General features: G+C 39.4%; 1 protein-coding gene across 1 annotated transcript; it reads right to left on the bottom strand.

The window, feature by feature from the left end:
- Nucleotides 1-8126: 8126 nt before the first annotated feature.
- On the bottom strand, nt 8127-19363 carry NHLRC1 (NHL repeat containing E3 ubiquitin protein ligase 1). Its single transcript, XM_073331919.2, has 2 exons — nt 17285-19363; nt 8127-14218 (listed from the first exon to the last, which is right to left on the bottom strand). The coding sequence occupies exon 1, from the start codon at nt 19183-19185 to the stop codon at nt 17986-17988; it is 1200 nt and encodes a 399-aa protein (XP_073188020.1). The 5' UTR covers nt 19186-19363; the 3' UTR covers nt 8127-14218; nt 17285-17985.

Genomic DNA, 19363 nt, shown 5'->3' with positions numbered 1-19363 from the left:
CCAGTGGCAGAGCAAAGAATAGACCCCAAGTCTGAGTCCCAGTCCAGAACAATTGAACTTCAGTATTCTTTCTGAGTGTTAAGAATGTTGGGCCCAGAGCACTATATGAAACTCTTCACAGCTGGAGTAGTTCAAAAGGATTGTGACAGTAAGCACTTTACGCAATTCCCCCGCAATAGATAATGCAAACTAAAACCAGAATAGGAGTTTTCCTTGTCCATTCCTCCCTCATTTCTTTTTCTTCATGTTTAATTTCTAAAGAGAAATCTGATTTTGTGCAATGTTGTTTTTACTTTACTGTATATCATCATACTCACCACCTGTTTTATTGTTTATACCACATCCACAAGTGGGACAGGCAATTTCCAGACGAATTAATAAAAATAAGGTGTGGCGCCTCTGCCTCAAATCTTAGGCTTCAAGGTCAGAAGGGACCATTATGATCGTCTAGTCTGACCTCCTGCACAAAACAGGCCACAGAATCTCACCCACCCACTCCTGTAATAAACCCCTCACCTATGTCTGAGCTATTGAAGTCCTCAAATCATAGTTTAAAGTCTTCGAGGTGCAGCGAATCCTCCAGCAAGTGACCCGTGCCCCACACGGCAGAGGAAGGCGAAAAACCCACAGGGCCTCTGCCAATCTGCCCTGGAGGAAAATTCCTTCCCAACCCCAAATATGGTGATCAGCTAAACCAGGGGTGGGCAAACTACGGCCCTGGGGCCGCATCTGGCCCTCGAGTTCCTGCCTGGGAGTGGGGACTGGGGCTTGCCCCACTCCGGTGCTCCAGCTGGTTAGCGGGGTTGAGGGCTTGCCCCACTCTGCGCAGCTCCTGAAAGCAGCGGCATGTGCCCCCTCTGACTCCTACAGGTAGGGGCAGCCAGGGGGATCCGCATGCTGCCCCACTCCAAGCGCCGCCCCTGCAGCTCCCACTGGCCAGGAACCACAGCCAATGGGAGCTACACAGGCGGTGCCTGCAGATGGGGCAGCGTGCTGAGCTCCCTGGCTGCACCACCGCATAAAATCTGGCTGGGGGACATGCCACTGCTTCTGGGAGCTTCTTGAGGTAAGTGCCATCCGGAGCCTGCACCCCTCCTGTGCCCCAACCCCCTGCCCCAGCCCTGATCCCCCTCCTGCTCTTGAACCCCTCAGTCCCAGCCCGGAGCACCCTCCTGCACTCCCAACTCCTCATCCACAGCCCCACCCCAGAGCCCACACCCCCAGCTGGAGCCCTCCCCCCCCACACCCCAACCCCCAATTTTGTGAGCATTCATGGCGTGCTATACAATTTCCACACCCATATGTGGCCCTTGGGCCAAAAAGTTTGTCCACCCTTGAGCTAAACCCTGAGCATGTGGGCAAGACTCACCAGCCAGACACCCAGGAAAGAATTCTCTCTAGTAACTCAGATCCCACCTCATCTAACATCCCATCATAGGCCATTGGGCATATTTACCGCTAATAGTCAAAGATCAATTAATAGCCAGAATTAGGCTATCCCATCATACCATCCCCTCCATAAACTTATCAAGCTTAGTCTTGAAGCCAGATATGTCTTTTGCCCCCACTGTTCCCCGTGGAAGGCTGTTCTAGAACTTCACTCTTCTGATGGTTAGAAACCTTTGTCTAATTTCAAGTCTAAACTTCCTGATGGCCAGAACACAGTTCTTGTGTCCACATTGGTACTGAGCTTAAATAATTCCTCTCCCTCCCTGGTATTTATGCCTCTGATACATTTATAGAGAGCAATCATATCTCCCCTCAGCCTTCTTTTGGTTGGGCTAAACAAGCCAAGCTCTTTGAGTCTCCTTTCATAAGACAGGTTTTCCATTCCTCAGATCTGCCTAGTAGCCCTTCTCTGGACCTGTTCCAGTTTGAGTTCATCCTTCTTAAACATAGGAGACCAGAACTGCACACAGTATTCCAGATGAGGTCTCACCAGTGCCTTGTATAATGGTACTAACACCTCCTTATCTCTACTGGAAATACCTTGCCTGATGCATCCCAAGATCGCATTAGCTTTATTCACGGTCACATCACATTGACGGCTCATAGTCATCTTGTGATCAACCAATACTCCAAGGTCCTTCTCCTCCTCTGTTACTTCCAATTGATGAGTCCCCAGCTTATAACAAAAATTCTTGTTATTAATCCCTAAATGCATGACCTTGCACTTTTCACTATTAAACTATTGGTCCAGTTTACGAGGTCATCCAGATCTTCCTGTATGATATCCTGGTCCTTCTCTGTATTGGCAATACCTCCCAGCTTTGTGTCATCCGCAAACTTTATTAACACACACTCCCGCTTTTTGTGCCAAGGTCAGTAATAAAAAGAATAAATAAGATTGATCCCAAAACCGATCCCTGAGGAACTCCATTAGTAACCTCCCTCTAGCCTGACAGTTCACCTTTCAGTGTGACCCATTGTTGTCTCCCCTTTAACCAGTTCCTTATCCACCTTTCAATTTTCATATTGATCCCCATCTTTTCCAATTTAACTAATAATTCCCCATGTGGAACAGTATCAAATGCCTTACTGAAGTCGAGGTAAATTAGATCCACTGCATCTCCTTTGTCTAAAAAACTGTTATCTTCTAAAAGAAGGAGATCCAGTTGGTTTGGCATGATCTACCTTTTGTAAAACGTTGTATTTTGTCCCAATTACCATTGACCTCAATGTCCCTAACTACTTTCTCCTTCAACATTTTTTCCAAGACCTTGCATACTACAGATGTCAAACTAACAGGCCTGTAGTTACCCGGATTGCTTTTTTTTCCTTTCTTAAAAATAGGAACTATGTTAGCAATCTCCAGTCATACAGTACAACCCCTGAGTTTACAGATTCATTAAAAATTTTTGCTAACGGGCTTGCAATTTCATGTGCCCATTCCTTTAATATTCTTGGATGAAGATTATCTGGGCCCCCCGATTTAGTCCCATTAAGCTGTTAGAGATTTTACAATCTAAAGCTCTGATTCTGTAATTAGATCTGCCTAGGCAGACCCCCATATGGCTCTATATGAATTTAGTGTGGGTCCACCCGCATGGCTCCAACTACAAGATCAGGGCTTACATTTAGACAACAAACTATGAATGTAAGCAATAAACAGAATAGGGAAAGGAGACAAAAGTTACAAGAACAATGTCATGTGTTTACTTACACACATTAGGACAAACTGTCTGGATAATTTGGCACAGCTTCATTGACTTCAATAGAGTTGTGCCAGTTAACATCAGTAGAGTATGGTCCACCGTGTTACAATTATGACTTCTCTGCAGAAGTATTTGATTGAATTAAAATCATATTGGGTCAAATTCATTCTTGCTGTATCTCCACTGCAGTAAACCAAGCCTGAATAAATTTAGAGTGAAATATCTAAAATAAGAACTCTTTCTTTGTTGTGAGGATTATTTAGTTGTTTATTCAATGCTTTGAAGATGAAAAGTATTATATAAAAGGTACATATGAAAAAGCAATTGCAGGTAAGAATAGTTATAAATTAGGACTGGGAGGTTTTTGGATCTGAAATTTCTGTCACTATGAATACCTGAATTTGGTGATATTTGTACTGATTACAAATAATCCTCAAGAATCTTGGATCCCAAAATATGGCCATTTACAATATGGCTGCAACAACAACTGTTAGCATACAGTTTTGCTATCTGCAGCTTCTTCCCACTGGCTAGGATCCTCTCCAAATCCTTCCATTGCTACACTAGCTGGCTGAAGAGGAAGGAGGAGGACAGAGAGAGAGTGGTTTTCTGTGGCTCAAGGACTCACAGAGCTAAGGGCATGATGATTGCTGTGTAGTTGTTCGGGCTTGGACTGGAGCACAGGCTCTAGGACACTGTGAGGGAGGAGGGTCCCAGAGCTTGGGCTGCAGTCTGAGCCCAAACATCTACACTGCAATTAAACAGCCCCTTAGTCCGAGCCCAAGTCAGCTGGCACAGGCCAGCTGCAGATGTCTACTTTTAGTGTAGACATACCCCTGATGGTGCGTATTCACTCTCCCTGCATGATGGGGAGTGGTTATGACTCCTTAAAGCACAGTCCCCACTTAACCTCTCTTTGTGGTTGTGTGGCTCTGCACCTCCTCCCAGACAGGACAGTACATCAACAGTAAAATTAAGCTTGTACTTTGGTATTTTATGTTCATTAGATGGGACAATAACAGCTTATTTACTGTACTGCTGACCACTCCTAATGGGCTTTTCAAATTAAAAATTGACTGAAATATTCATACTCTGAAGTAGGGTGGATTTGATTTAAATCACTAGTCAGGAAGACTCTATTTAATCATGGATTTCTACATAAAAAGCGCATTCTTGTTGGTTGTTATAACTGTAATACATATTCTTCACAACTCAGAGATAGATGTAGGTTTCATTTTTAGAAGGTACTGTACACACTATACATTTTAAGTGATTTATTTTGAAAACTTTTCAAATTAGTTTTATTGCTATATCAGAAAATGAATGATTGTTTGGTTATTTCATTTACCATAGGTAATTGAAGCAGATATTTATGAAGGCCCTGGGAGGTGAACTACCTCCAATTCAATAGGTTAATCATTAAAATTTGGAGGATTTTCTTGCCATGCTGAATTAGGAGGAGAACATCACATCACAGACAGACATTTAAATTGTTTTATTTAACTAAAACTACAACATTATGTATTCTGGATTTTTTTCTTCAACAGCAAACATATAATATTTTAACAAAACAAGCATATGAATTTTTGAATTTAATCATTCAAGTTTTTTAAAATCAGGTTTGCTTCTGTTAAAATTGTTTTTAATTAAAATAGTTAAATTAAACATTTAAAAAACAAAACAAAAATTAAATAGGCTATGTCACCAGGTCAACATGAGAAACTTAAAATATTGGATTCTGCAGCTAACTCAGTCGTCTTCACCTTCATTTTCCTGTTTGTTCATAATCTGGAAAAGAAAAACAAGCTTTCCTGCTTTTTCAGGTCCCAAATGATGTCTCAATTTGGAATGAATTAGTCCAAAGGAAGAAAATATTCTTTCTACACTGGCAGAAGAAGCTACTGCTGTTAAAAGTGAAATTATCACTTCAACAGTCTCTGAATCCAAGTGCTTAAGTGACTTCCACCAGTTCACTGGTGTGACTTTCTTTAAAATATCATCAGCAAAAATATATTTCTTAAATGGTTCACCCTTAGCTCTGAAGTTTATTATAGTTGGCATTATGGAGGGATGATTGCTGGAGGTCCATGTCATAGCCAGCTCCTCTTCTTCAGCAATTAAGGTTTGACCCTGGTACTGAGTATTGAGAATATTTGCAAGAAAATGAGCTGGAGATAGTGCTTGTCCCATTTGTTTTTTTTACTGCTTGTAATTTAACTCTGTCATTGCATATTTCTCTTTTTAAGATCTCACTCAGTTCCTTCCAAATTTCAACAGCATCAGCAATAAAACAGCTATTTCCCTGCATTTTGTTCAAGGTTACAGAAACAGGCTTCAGGGTACTCACCATGTGTTCAACATTTCTCTTAAGCCCAATGTTGAGAACTTTGACTGTGACAGTGCCAGCTATTTTTTCACAATTTTGTTCACAAACTGTCATCAGATTAGGCCAGTTCTTGATATGGTGCTCAAAACAGTCCACTACTGAGTTCCATCGCACATCTTGTGGGAGAGTTAGCTTGGTTCCTCCCACTTTTTTCAGAGCTGCTGCAAAGTGGTTATTACGAAAGTATTTTGCAATTCTAACGACATTAGCCTTTATTTCTGGAACACTGAAGTCTTTGTCTAGAAGGTGCATCAAATGAGCGCTGCAACCCTATGTTATTAGCTTGGGACTCTTCTAAATTTCTTCTCATCTTGGATACATTTGCAGCATTGTCTGTGACCAAGCTGCGTACTAGACATTTGAATTTTTTCCCCACAGTTCGTTATAGCTTTTACTGTTACTTCTTGTAAGTATTGTGCTGTGTGTGCATTTCCTGATGTATTAACTGTTTCTGTAAGGAATACATTCCCTTCTTCTGTTGTCACACAAGCACATACAACAGGATCATTGTGAACATTACTCCACCCATCAAGGCTCAGGTTAACAATTTTACCCTCTCGACCTTTTGCCCACTGCTCAATTTCTCTTTCATACACTTTATCCAGCAATTTGCCAGCGACATCTGTTGGTGGACTGTATCCTGGTCTTAATGACTGAACCATGTTAATGACGTGTGGGTTCTCAATCATACAGAAAGGAGAGGTTGTTGCATAAACAAAGAGGGCAATTTTTTCATCAGTTACCTCTTTTTGTAATCTGCTGGTTCTTATCATAAAGATATCTATGGTTGTTCCTGGATGATGGATATTTTTTTTCTCTTTTTGCTACAAGTGTTATCTTGTGGCTATGTGACATACGTGATGTGACTGAAACACTATCATTGGCAGATAACTCTGAAACTATAGAAAATGATGGTTATCTTGAAGGTAGATAGTCTCCAGAATCCTGTATATTGAGGATGGATTCTCCTAACAAAATAAGTCAATGCAGTTATTTAATTATTATTACCATACTGCTCATTTAGTATTACTCTTTGCATTCACTGACACTCAGTACTACTTTAAAGATGAAATTGTAAAAGGAAGATATACCTATTTCAGCTACTTATTTATTATCATAACTGCATCTAAAATGATAGTACCATAGAGAAACAACTATATTTTTTGCTCAAACATGAGAATTCAAGAATAGTCCAGAAGGAAAACAGGCAGTCCTTAAGAAAGAAGTATGAAATAAAAAAAGTTTACCAACCTGAAGATCCTGCATGTTCAGACATGTACCTTTCATCATCTTCAACGCAGCTTCTTCCTGAGAAGGAACACGTCTCATGATGATGTTTCATTTGGGGAACCGGGCCTTGCATTTCTTTGTTGCACTGTTTGCATTTTGTACACGTGCCTGTCTTACCCACAGGTAGAGGAACTTCATTAAAATATTCCCAAACTGGGTCTCTTTTACGGCCTGCTGCCATTATAGGTTTTCCCTTCTAGTGAGAGAATGGTACGGTAGATCTCAAATCAATGAAGGCTACACTCAGAAAGGCTACACTCTGGAATAGGCTGCTCAAAAAGTTTCACTTTTGTTTCTACTGCCTGCCCCTCCTTTCTCACATTTATCTCCAGACTTTTTCCTCCTTGTCCAGATCTATTCTGCCCCCAACAATCTTCTAGTCATTGAACTTTTTGAAACTTTGCACTTTTAGAGAGAGGTAAGGGATTGACTCTATATACACAAATTTGCAGAGGGACAACAGGGTTGAGGTCTGTTATTTCTCACCTCTATATATTATTTATTTTAAAACATTTTTGCTGTTAACAAGCATGTTATCTCTGGAGACACAAATCCACAGTTTGAGAACTGCAAAACGAAGCATCTCTGATGGTATCTTCTAGACTGATCACTGAGTCCCATTGGGTAGATAGAAAGATTAACCTAAATAATCTATACAGAAGCCCCTGGAACCCAATAAGATTGGGTCTGTAATCCATGAACTATTGGAACTAATTTACAAAACTTTTCTTAAACATTACATGAATATATTGTCTCCTACTATAGAATTAGAATTTATAATCCCTATACCATGATGAGATATCTTTGAGCTATAATGTATCCTAATTAAAACTATCATTAGATAGGTTTTTTCCTCAAAAAGCATTTTATCAAAAAAATCCCATTTTAATAAAAAAATCCGATATTTTGATTTTTTTAAAAAAATCATGGATTTTTAAACACCTTGCTCTGAAGTAGGGTTTGCTCATATGCATGTCTGAATCAGTGGAGATTCAGGCAGTCTGGAATTTTAAAGACAATGTTTCCAGGTGAGCACTTTCTTGTAAGCATTGCTGAGGCAGGATCCATCATGTTCCTGTCAGGCTGAAATGTTTCAGTGCTGATGGTACAATTAGATGTAATATTGTTGAACTGATTAAGTATATTGACATTTTGTCTGTGCCTCTAATCCCTATACTAACAGGTTTCAGAGTAGCAGCCGTGTTAGTCTGTATTCGCAAAAAGAAAAGGAGTACTTGTGGCACCTTAGAGACTAAATAAATGTTAGTCTCTAAGGTGCCACAAGTACTCCTTTCTTTTTGTGAATCCCTATACTGTTTTGTAATGGTGTCCATAAAAAAGCTTAGTACACACGCGCAACACAAGAGAAAAGGGATGTGTAAAAATAACATATTAAACTGTATTAAAATTTTGCAGAGGATACTCCCTTCTCCAATGATCAAAGAGCAGGGAAGGGAGTCACATTGCCTTGCTCCCTACCTCCCACTGTTCAATTACTGTGGGAACTGTTAAGTGCCAATGCCACCTATAGATGAAAAACAGTATTGGTGAAAAGACGTCATCTTGGAATCAGACGTTTTGTTATAAACCAGGCATTACAAAGAAGTTGTCTGGAGGCAGATGAGGAGGTGGCAGATGCAGTAATGTCTTAAAGTTTGTAACAACTTTGCATGTTGACAAGCCTTAAAGTCAAAGTAAACAAACTTTAGCTCACGTATTAGGAAATCTTTTCTTGTATAGTGGGAGCCTGACTGAAAGTATATTAAAGTCAAATGGAATCTTTCCATTGCCTTTAATGAGCTTTGGCTCAAGCCTATATGGTGGAAATGGGGAATTTAATATCCCTACAGTCTTAAGCTCAGAACCTAGTAATCTTTTTGCATCCAAGTTCAGAATCCTTTACAGCCAGTAAAAGAAAACATTTATGTGAATGGACTTTTGAGTATGCATGACCAAGATGGTTGGTTTTTACTTTGGTTAGCATCTACCCCAAATACTAAAGGGGAAATAAATTAACAGCACCTCACTTTTGGCTTCAAAAGAAATATATATTGGAATTCAAACAGCTTCTTAAATGACTAACAGGGAAACTAGCACTGTAGGTTATCCGACCTGACTAGCAATGTTCACTGCAGTTAATAGGAATCACAGTACAGGGCTTCTGATACTGTTGGTATTACAAAATCAAAAGACCTAGTCTTCCTTCAATAATTCCACCAAAAAACCTCAAACATTACACACACCCCCTACAGTATGGGGGGAGAAAGAGAGGCAGATTTTCTTGGGTTCACTTTAATAAACGACCAAGATGCTCATTTACCACTGTGATAGGTGTATGGTAGGTAGGAAGAAAAGTGAAAACATAAAAAGTAAGCACTGTGATGAGAACAAAATAAAAATACTGAATCGCAGGCCTCAGATTTACTAATATTGGATATATACTGTTAATATAAATAGTAGTTCAACTTTTAAAATAGGATCAAATATTCATTTTCTTCTTTTGAGATTTTCCCAATAACCATATTAATTTTAGTGTTTACTCATTTGTAGTACTTAGTTGCACCACCTAACAATAGAGAAATTAGTTGCTCATCCCTAAGAAAAAATTAACTGCCCCAGTCTGTTCCTGACATTATCACAATGTAGATCAGCAGGGCAGGCCCCAGCAAACACTGTAAAGCACAACTCTTCCATTATTCCCCACCCCAGAAGGCCCTCACTTTCTTCATCATTACTATAAAGAATGTCTGGTATGCAAGTATGACTGAACAGATCCCTGCAGTTCTATTGTGAACGTGAATCCTGAATTGAGAGCCCCATGGCTCTTGGGAACAGAAAGCAGCAGGCCAGCTTACAAATACTGTCTGGTACATCAATACAGTTATTATATATATGTTTGCTTAGTGCAGATAATTTCCTTAGCACTGTTCAAAATATGTAAAGACAATCCTTTCCCTGAAGAGCGTGCAGTCTAACAGACTATAGAGTTAGCAGTGAAATATCACATCAAGTCTATTTAACATTCAGAAACCCTTATGTTCAGCTATAGAGATATAGTTTCTGCTCTACAGGGGTAGACAAGAAATCGATAAAATATCCATTCTTTGTGATACAGTAAATGAAACTAGCCTTTTCAAAAATTAGTACAAGATTTTTATTAACCCTTTAAACTCAGTCACAATCTCCCTCTTGTGTCTGCTACAGAGAAAGAGTAAACTATGCCAGGTTGAAACCTGGTTGCAGATGGAGCCAAGGTTCTGCCCTGCCCATTCTGCCCCCTCTTGCCCAACTGCATAAGGAGGGCAGTGGGGCTATTGTGGCTCTGCAGAGCCTGCCTGAGGTGACAGCCAGACTCGCTGGCCACAATTGCGCCTTATAAAATTACTTCTCAACTGTGCATACAAATAGGTTTCCCTCTTTGTATCATATGCAAAATTGTATATCCCTATACAATGCAGTGGATAAATGCAACTATGTTGCTTGGAAGAGATAATTAAAGTCATTCATCAAAAGATTCCATCCAAACAAGCTGAATAAATCCTTGGCTTGAATAGTAGCAGAAGAGGGGGAGGGGATTCCCTTTGTTAAAAAGTAAGTGGGGTCCTGATCTAATGTCCATTGAAGTCAATGGAAAGAGTCCCAGGAACTTTAATGGGTTGGATCAGGCCCTACCTAAGTGCACAGAAAAATGTTCAACTCATTAAGATTAGAGGGTCATGTCTCTCTGGAGTAACTTTAATATTACTCTTCTATATTAAAAATGATAAAATTGCTCTGAACTGTTGCAACTGCTAGTTGGATGTTCATGAATCTGAGATTAGATAAAATCAAAATGTCTAGCAGCCTTAAACACAAGTCCTATGCTCTACACAATAACCAGACCTTGCACAGTAAGTATCCTAAACCACCCACTCCCCCCCACCCAATAATAGGCCCTTCTATTCTCCTCCTCTTCAGAATTTGCAAGAGCCGGCCTGGTATTTATCTTGCACTGACTGCAATTGAGTCCATCTAGTCCCCATCTGTTGGTTGCTGAGCAACTACACATCCAAAAGTGAAGATATTCTACTGATCCACCTTAGGGCTGGGTGGGCTACTGTGACCTATCCAAGGGTTTGTTATGGTAAAAGGGGGAAATACATAATGAAAAATAAATTGTGTGTTTGGTGAAAATTTTTTGTTGAATGTTACAATAAATTATAACATGCCATAAATGTGCACAGCAGATTAGGCACGTAAGGATAGAAGTAACTGTCCCAAAAACCTTAAATTCTAAAGCTTGACCTCTGCAGTGAGAATCGTGCGATTTCAGTGTATCTAAAAGTCCAATCCTGGAGTATTTATATATGTGGGTAGTCCCATTTGGGATACTAAGGAGTATTTATATAAATACAGAAGGCAGAATCAAGAAGGAATATTTAACAGAACATGGGCTCAAGCCCCCACTTAGACAAATTACTGTAAAGAGTTAAAAATCTTTTTAGTAACATATCTCAGCTCTACAAAACAATGTTGTAAAATTAATGCAAATTGGAGTACAGTTAGCAAAAGAGCTTGTGATTTAGGAAACATTTTCTTACAGAGATTTAAAATAATCTTTCCCTAATCTTTTACCTCTCCAACATCTTTCCTTAGATCTCTTAGGCTTGTTTCAAGATATCGTACTTCATCTTAGGTTACTATGCAGATTCCTTCTTGGATTTATGTATTGTCATACAATACAATATAAGACTTCCCTTCTGCATTTTCTGCTTCAACCACACATTACTGAGCTCCATGGAGGAGTCATTGGGTTAAATTATATATCCCATGTTATACAACTGTATCATTGGGTAAACCGTGGTTTCATCTACTTTATACAACCTTAGACTTAATGTGTCCCAGCACATGGAATGTCTTTCTAAAAGTTGGTTTGTTGGTTATTTCTCCCAGACTCTTTAATTACAACCATTGCTTGTATTTAAAATAAAATAAAATAAACAAAACTTTGTCCAGTCCTTTGTGAACCACATACTCTAACAATTTGTTTCCAAACAAATGTAGTGGCAGAATTCCCACTCCCTATAATTTCAGATCTTTGGTTCCCATGTAGATAGATCCTGTACATTTGTCTAACACACACACTGTGCAACTTCTATTTGGTTTTATTTTGAGTCCTGATCTCATGTTATAGCTGCATATAAACATACACTCTGGTATGTTTACAGTATGTGGCAGTAAAATATTTGTCTGGAGGAGTTTCAGAAATGCCAATTTTAGGTGCATCCTTAAAACATACCTTGTTTGGTTTATGCTTGTCAAAAAAGGATGTAGGTTCATGTCCTCTGTGTCTATGTTTATTCCCTCTTCAGTACCCCTTTGAGCAAACTTTCTGCCACCAAGGACTCTCAGCCCAGGTTTTCACTGCTAGAGCCTAAACAGTCTAACAATTGTATCCACACCACAGCCTACAGTGTATGAAAATTCCACACACAAAATTACGATTACAAACCTTTAAACTTGAAATATGGTATTTCAAAGAACAAAGTAGTCCCTCACCCCCCTCCTTCACACACTAATTTGGTAAAATACAAGTTAGAAGGAATAATTATCAATTCTAGATTTTTCCATCATCATAGGGCACCAGCTACTTCAACAATGTATTATATTTCCAACCTTTGAGTTAAGTGACATTGGTAACAAAAATATAGGTTTCAATAGAGAGCTCTGTCAATAAAACACAATCCTAGTTTTTATGGATGGTTTCAGAGTTATCCAAGGTAAGCAGTATAAAGTAAGTGGATGATGCAGTGCACTTTATACCATTTTCCATGCTTTAATCTCAGAGGTTTATAAATATTAATACATTAATTCTTCATCCCTGTGCGATAAGCAGGGAGGTAAATATTATGAGCCCCAAATTACAGGCACAGAGTTTATCCCAAAGTTACACAGGAGAGTCTTTGAGACTAGAACCCTGATTTCCCAGCTCCATGATTCATGTCTTAAAAAAGGGAGGAAGAGTTTGTGGTTACTTATCTTTTTGTCTGGAAACTGCCTTACTGTTTTTAAGGAGCTTTGACATTTCACTAATGATCTTGTCATTATTAATTCCTTTGGTATTCACTGGTGGAAATGCTTTAATCATGTGAATTAATACCCTTCTACATGTTACATTTTTAGATAATTGGAGCCAATGTACTCTCCCAGTCTGCAAAGTCTTTACAAATTGGAATGCACTCTAAAGGGATGTACTGCTGTGAAACTACTTTCTGGTGGGCAAATTCCTTTTTTTAAATTATTTTGGGGGTGGAAGAGAGGAGAACTGATTTAAGGTGAAGAGGAGTGAAAGATTTAGTGAATGGATGTTCATTGCTTAAGCACAAGGGGAGCCAATATCAATTCAAAGCACAGCCCAAGTGCCATTAAAGGGAAAACATTCTTAAGGCATGAAGTATTTCAGTTTGGAAAATTGACAAGATAAGGGCTCTGTCCTTTAGATTAGTATTGAATTTTGGAAGTTGGACAGCCCACTTTTGAGCAGGTGTGACTTCACAGCTAGAATATGGCCCTTCCCAGGCAGTAATAAGAGAATTATCAATCAATTTCAACTTAGTATTTGTAATAATAAATGTGTAGGACTTGAAGTTTTTGGACAAAGTAAGCACCCCTAGAGCTGCACACCCTCTACATATAAATAATCCTTCAAGAAAAATGAAGTATTCAAAAACAACTCCCCCCCACCACCTTTTTAGCTTTGCCTCTACAATGTAATGTATTGTGAGAATACAAAATCTGTTTTCATTAAACATTTTTAAATAATGAAAATATTTCTAGCTATGAGACCTTTATTTATCTCTTTTATAAATTTTGGACCTAAATATAGTTGTCCCTTTTAACTATGGAAAATTAGAACTAAAGAATTTTAAGCAGAGGGTAGTCAGATGATAGTAAGACAATATATTATACGCTGCATATTTATCAGAATCTATTTTGAGGAAATTATAAAGATGTAATAATAGAAGAAGAGTGAAATGTCTATAGTAAAAGTTACTTTTGAAACATGTAATGCAAAGAAGGCCATCTGCAAAGAACTATCACATCTATATAATCAAACAAGCAATTTTGTAATAAGTGGATCACTGGAATTTTGTACCCAAGAATAAATAATTCATAGATTTAAGGCCAGATGGAACCATGACCTCTGAATTTGAATTCTTGTCCATTGCCATTCCTCTCCCTCAGAGCCAAATGTCTATCCTCTTGAAGTCTGTGTTAAAACTCGAACTGACTTCAATCAATGGGACCAGTATTTGATCATCAGGCCTTTGTAAAACAACCATCGTTTTTGTCTCTTCTTTTAAACCAGTGGAAGACATATATAAAATATGCATGTGATAGTTCTGCTCTATGTATAAAGAAAAAGGAAAACACATGAGAAACAAAATCTAGGGCATTTCAGTTTATTACCTACATTACTAACACCTAATCTCAGGATATATTTAGTTACTGAAAATAATTTCTGCTTATTCCTGCATTTTTCCTAACAAATGGAACAAAATTCCAACAACACAGAGGATTCCCTCCCCCAAAAAATAGTGTTTTATTGATTAAGTTTTAGCACACATTTACAAAGAATAAAAGAGCAAACAGGAGGAGCAAAATGTACTGCAGTCATATGGCTGCACCACCACCCAATAACTCAGGCCAAAAGTTCCAAACGTGGGTGCCTAAAGTTGGTCACCTAAATCCATATTTATGCAGTTTCATAAGTCAGTGGGAGCTTCACGTAGTCAGCACTTTCATAGGACAGGACACTTATTTGGGTGCCTATATTTTAGGCACCCACCCTTAATAACTGAAGACAGAATTTTAAATGGTTTCTCTGCCCAGTGTTTTACAAGGCATAGCAATGAGATTCATAACAAACACAAAATATAATGCATCATTCAACGAAAGAACACACATTTGACACAAGCAAAAGTCAGTGTAGCCTGCAGCATTCTAGAATAGATCCTTCTGCTCCAGCCACCATCTTCCTACTACTGCAGGTTGGGAACAAAAGCAGTTTGTTTGTTTGTTTGTGAACTCAAACATCAAGCTATTTCTATTATCTATCAAAAGAGAAATACAGAACAAGGATAATTTGTGTTTTGTGCTTGGATTTTAAAATGGTGTGAATTTATTTAAAAATTAAGTTCAGTATTTCAGCTCTTGGCTAGTTACCTTTGTGGCTCTAGGTGGTCCCAAGGTTGTTCATCCATAAGTTAAAAAGGGTAAGGACAAACTCTGACTCTCTGTTGTGCTGGTGCACAACAGGGTGGGGTTTGGGGAAGGTGGATGTGGGAAGGGGTTATGTTGGTTGAAAGGACAAGCCAGATGACGGATCGCAGCCTGAATGTCTAGCGCCCTAAACTTTACTTTTAACACTTTATTAATTCACATACTTCTAAGGTACCCTTCCCTATGCATTTAGAAGTACATCAATTCCCTGAAGGAAGAGGAAGACTGTGCCCTCTCTCTCTCCTCTATCAAATCAGTTTGGTATCCCCCCCAGACACCATAGTTAATAGTAAGCTTTTGCTGGCAGCAGGTAAAGAGGTTATTTTTCCTACTCATAGAAGTAAAGTGCTCCCTGCATTAGTGTCCTGACCCACAGAGGAATCCTGTTGTGGCCAGCAGAATTCTTCTTACAGAGAATCCAAACCTTGTCACCCTCAGACCCGTTATTGCAGAGGTGCCCAAACTTTACCTGTCATGGCCCACCTTACCAGTAACGGAATCTGTCCGCGCCCCCATTACTGCGCTGTTGGCTCAGCAGATGAGCTTTTCTGGGGGGGGCGGAGAAGGAATGAGGGCAGAGCTGGGCTGGGGATGGAGTGGAGCTGCAGCTGGGGCCAGAGCTGGGCTGGGGGGCACTCCATCCCCACCCACTGTGGGGCTAGCCTGAGCCCCCCAACATGCCCCACCGAACATTCCTCTGTGCCCCCCGAGGGAGGCACATCCCACAGTTTGGAAACCACTGCCTTAGTGTGTGGCAGGTGGAGTTGGAAAAGATCTACAAACCAGATCCATAAAATCTCTAATATAATATATAAAGTTACTCTACAACAGATCTAGTGATACCAAAGAAAAATGAATATACTGAAGTAAAATAACAAACCCATAATAAATAAGTGCAGAAACTTCATGTTGCTTTCCAAACCCACAATTATTAATGTCCTGGTATGTCACTAGTCAGTAAAACTTTTTGAAAATAGCTTATTTAACGGTATTCTATCACTTTCAAACATTTTAATACAAGACAGGTACAAAGATACATTGAATCTGAAATGAGGTGCTGAAAGTGCCCCTGTCCTGTTTAAAATAAGGATCTGTCAATTATGGTAGGGGTACAATATTATGTAGTAATTATATGCTCTAAAAGCCTGATCAAGAGCTCACTAAACTTCATGGAAAGACTCCCTCTGACTTGAAAGGGCTTTGGTTCAGGGCATGTGGAAGTACGGAATATCTTATTGAGTCTGTGAGGCCAAATAAAAATAAAGGAAAATAAGAGGTATATATAATTTCAACCTACCTCTATCTACCTTACAAAGCATTTATACTTGTATCAAAACTGCCGTCACTGTCAAACTACTTAATAATTCAAAGCTATCAAACAGCCTCTTTTTAGCAGCAGAGAAATCCAAATAGATTCAGTGAAGAGTCCAACTAAAGTAATATTATAATCCCTATTTAAGTCATAGTATTATCTCTTCAACTTTTGCTATCCAGTGAAGCAACAGAACCAGTGACAAGATGCAGCCAGATTGTCTTGGATAAAATAAGAACTGACCCAAAATCTTTTTTTGAAACTTGAGGGGAAAAAATGAGGTTCACCTCCTCCATCCCTTCTCACCACATCTACACTTAGTTCTGGTTGGGTCTGGAAGCAGAAGTGCTAATATTTCATTAGAAAGGCCACCCAGAAGCACAAAGTACCAGAAATCTCATGAAGGTTTGTTTCTGTAAGATGCCCAATTCAGTTTGCAGAGCTGCAAACAAGTTTTTGACCAGATAACTGCCTAGACCTTTGAGCCATTGGAGTTCTGCTCATCACTGCTACTACCCAAATCACTGTCTATATCCATGTGGAGAAGCTGACTTTTATATCACTATCATTACACAGCTAGGCACTCTTAATGCAAGCACTCAAACTACAGTGATGAGGTTAGTGTAAGAAACTATAAATAATAAATACAAGCCTGGCACACAGAAAAATGCATAACTGTGGTCAAACCGTAAGACAGTGTCTTTGTTACAAATTTTAGAACTTTATTTTTCAAAGTGAAGTTAGTGTTAATGAAGAAGCGGTGCACGATGGAAACCTGACTACCACAAAATAATTCTCTAAAGAAAATGTATGGCCCAGATAGTACAAGCTTCCAAACACTGCACCACCACTATGTCTTAACTCTTCTGATAGGCCTACCTCTAGGAATGAGATGGTGGATCAGTCTCTAGGCCCATTCAGTCATTGGCCTTTCATAATAGCCGTCTTCATGGTGGTTTTTGTAATGTGGAGAAACTACACTTTGACCACACAACTCATTTCAAACTGACCACTGAACAAGATAAGTATTTTGTCACTACTGACCTCAATTGGATTAAAGTAACCTTTGGAACTAAAACATTTCACTTACAGTTACAAGTCCTCTGAGCTAGAGAGTCTCCCTTCTAATAGAATTTCTGAAAATTGCTGCTTCTTTCTCATGAGATTCTCTCACCTTATCAAAAAAACACTGTGTAAGCTAGACTTCAATCAAGATAACCAAAAGGTGCAAGTCATTCTCTGTTTCACAATTGATTTAGGATCTTCCATTATCTAACACAAGACTATTGTTCATTTTAAGGAAAAAAAAAAAGTAATAATCGTATAATGGTTTAGAAAAAATGCCAGGTCATCTGGTTGAGGTCGCTTTGTCTGGCGCTATTTAGAATACGCATGTTGTCTCTCACACATACTTAGGAGTCAGAATTGATGAGCAAATGTCAAACACCATACAGCATGTCCATAAAAATGGTACGTTTCACACAAAATCATGGCAGAAAAAACCCACACATGCATCTGATAAAACCATCATGACTTCTTTTAAAATCTGAAATGGAATGAAATTAGTAATCCAAAACAATTCAGCTAGCAGTATATACTTTAACTGAATGATCACCACTGTCTAAGACAATCAGAGAATTGCTTGCTGTGTAAGTCAATGCCACAGGATAAGAAAGCCCTTGGGTAATTATGGGCCTTAAGACAGGAAATTCCTCAGGTTTTCCTAAGCACAATACAACTTGGTTATAGGCATCTGCTACTATTATGTGTCCCTCTCTGTCGAAGGCCACAGCAGTGGCATATATTTTGGAGGGAAACACTAGGTTTAGACCAAAGCTATCCATCTGGCCAATGAGTTTCATGTCAGCACTGAATATCTTCACTCTTGTGCTGCTGTAGTTTGGTCCCTTAGCTATCAGGTGCTCTATTACAGCGATAATACCAGAAGTCTGAGAAACTGCCACCTCTCTTGGGTTGCATAAGTTAGACTGGATCTTCTGAACTTTCTTTAGTTCTCCTTTTTTAAAATTGGCTGTCAACCGAGAAAGAGCACCTGCCTCTGGATCAGACAGGATAACGTCATTCTCTGGGGTGGTATCCAAACCCCATGGTAAACAAAAGGATTCCCTGATAACTAGCTTGCCTATTCCATTAAAATCAAACACTTTCACAGAGCGATCGCCGCTGTCCGTGACAACCACGTGGCCGTCCAATGTGACTGTCACGTCAAGTGGGTATTTAATATCATTGCCTGCATCTCCTCTTTCCCCAAACTGTTGTATACAGCTTCCACTCAAGCCAAACAGCTTAATCCTTTTCTTGCCATCGTGTGCCACTACTACACAGTCAGACCCTCGACACATTGCAATCCCAGTCGGATCGATCAGCGTCCCCCAGCCTCCGAAAGAAAGGTTGAACGTTAAGCCTAGAGATGCTGATACAGCTGCTTCATTGCCAGTCCCAGTTGTTCTTGAAGCTAAAGAAATATTAGTTGCAGGGCTTAAGATCTCTATCAGGTGCAACAATGGTAAGCAGTCACTTGTCTCTGAGGATTTGCAAGCTCTTCGACAGAAAGGGCACTCCAACCTAAAATTCCTTGGGTGTGCTAGAGAGAATACACACTCCAAGCACATAACATGTCCACAGGGCAAGTTCCTTGGCCTGTGTTTCTTCTTCTGGCTATATTTTTCAAAACACACTTTGCATTCAAGTAGACTGACCTCAGTTTCCTTCACCAGTTCGGTCATAATCTGCATTCTATCAGGGGCCGTGGCAGACATAGTTGCAGCTTTAAGAGGATTGTTGATTATACTGTGCTAGCGATGTGACGCTGCCATCTGGTCACATTGGACAGTCACAGGACTGTGTTACATCAGAGGCCTTTCCATAAATGCTGATGGTATGTTCCGTTTCAAAGCATTTACTGTAGTCTCCTGCCCTCTAAAGGAAACTTGGGAA

The sequence above is a fragment of the Lepidochelys kempii genome, chromosome 2 (genome assembly GCF_965140285.1).
Source record: "Lepidochelys kempii isolate rLepKem1 chromosome 2, rLepKem1.hap1, whole genome shotgun sequence".
Taxonomy (NCBI): Eukaryota; Metazoa; Chordata; order Testudines; family Cheloniidae; genus Lepidochelys; species Lepidochelys kempii.
The sequence above is the reverse complement of the archived record's forward strand: the minus strand, read 5'-3'. Positions and strand labels throughout refer to the sequence as shown.

Bases quoted from the DNA above. Each gene is read 5' to 3' on its own strand.
- NHLRC1 (XM_073331919.2), bottom strand. From the start codon at position 19,185: ATGTCTGCCACGGCCCCTGATAGAATGCAGATTATGACCGAACTGGTG.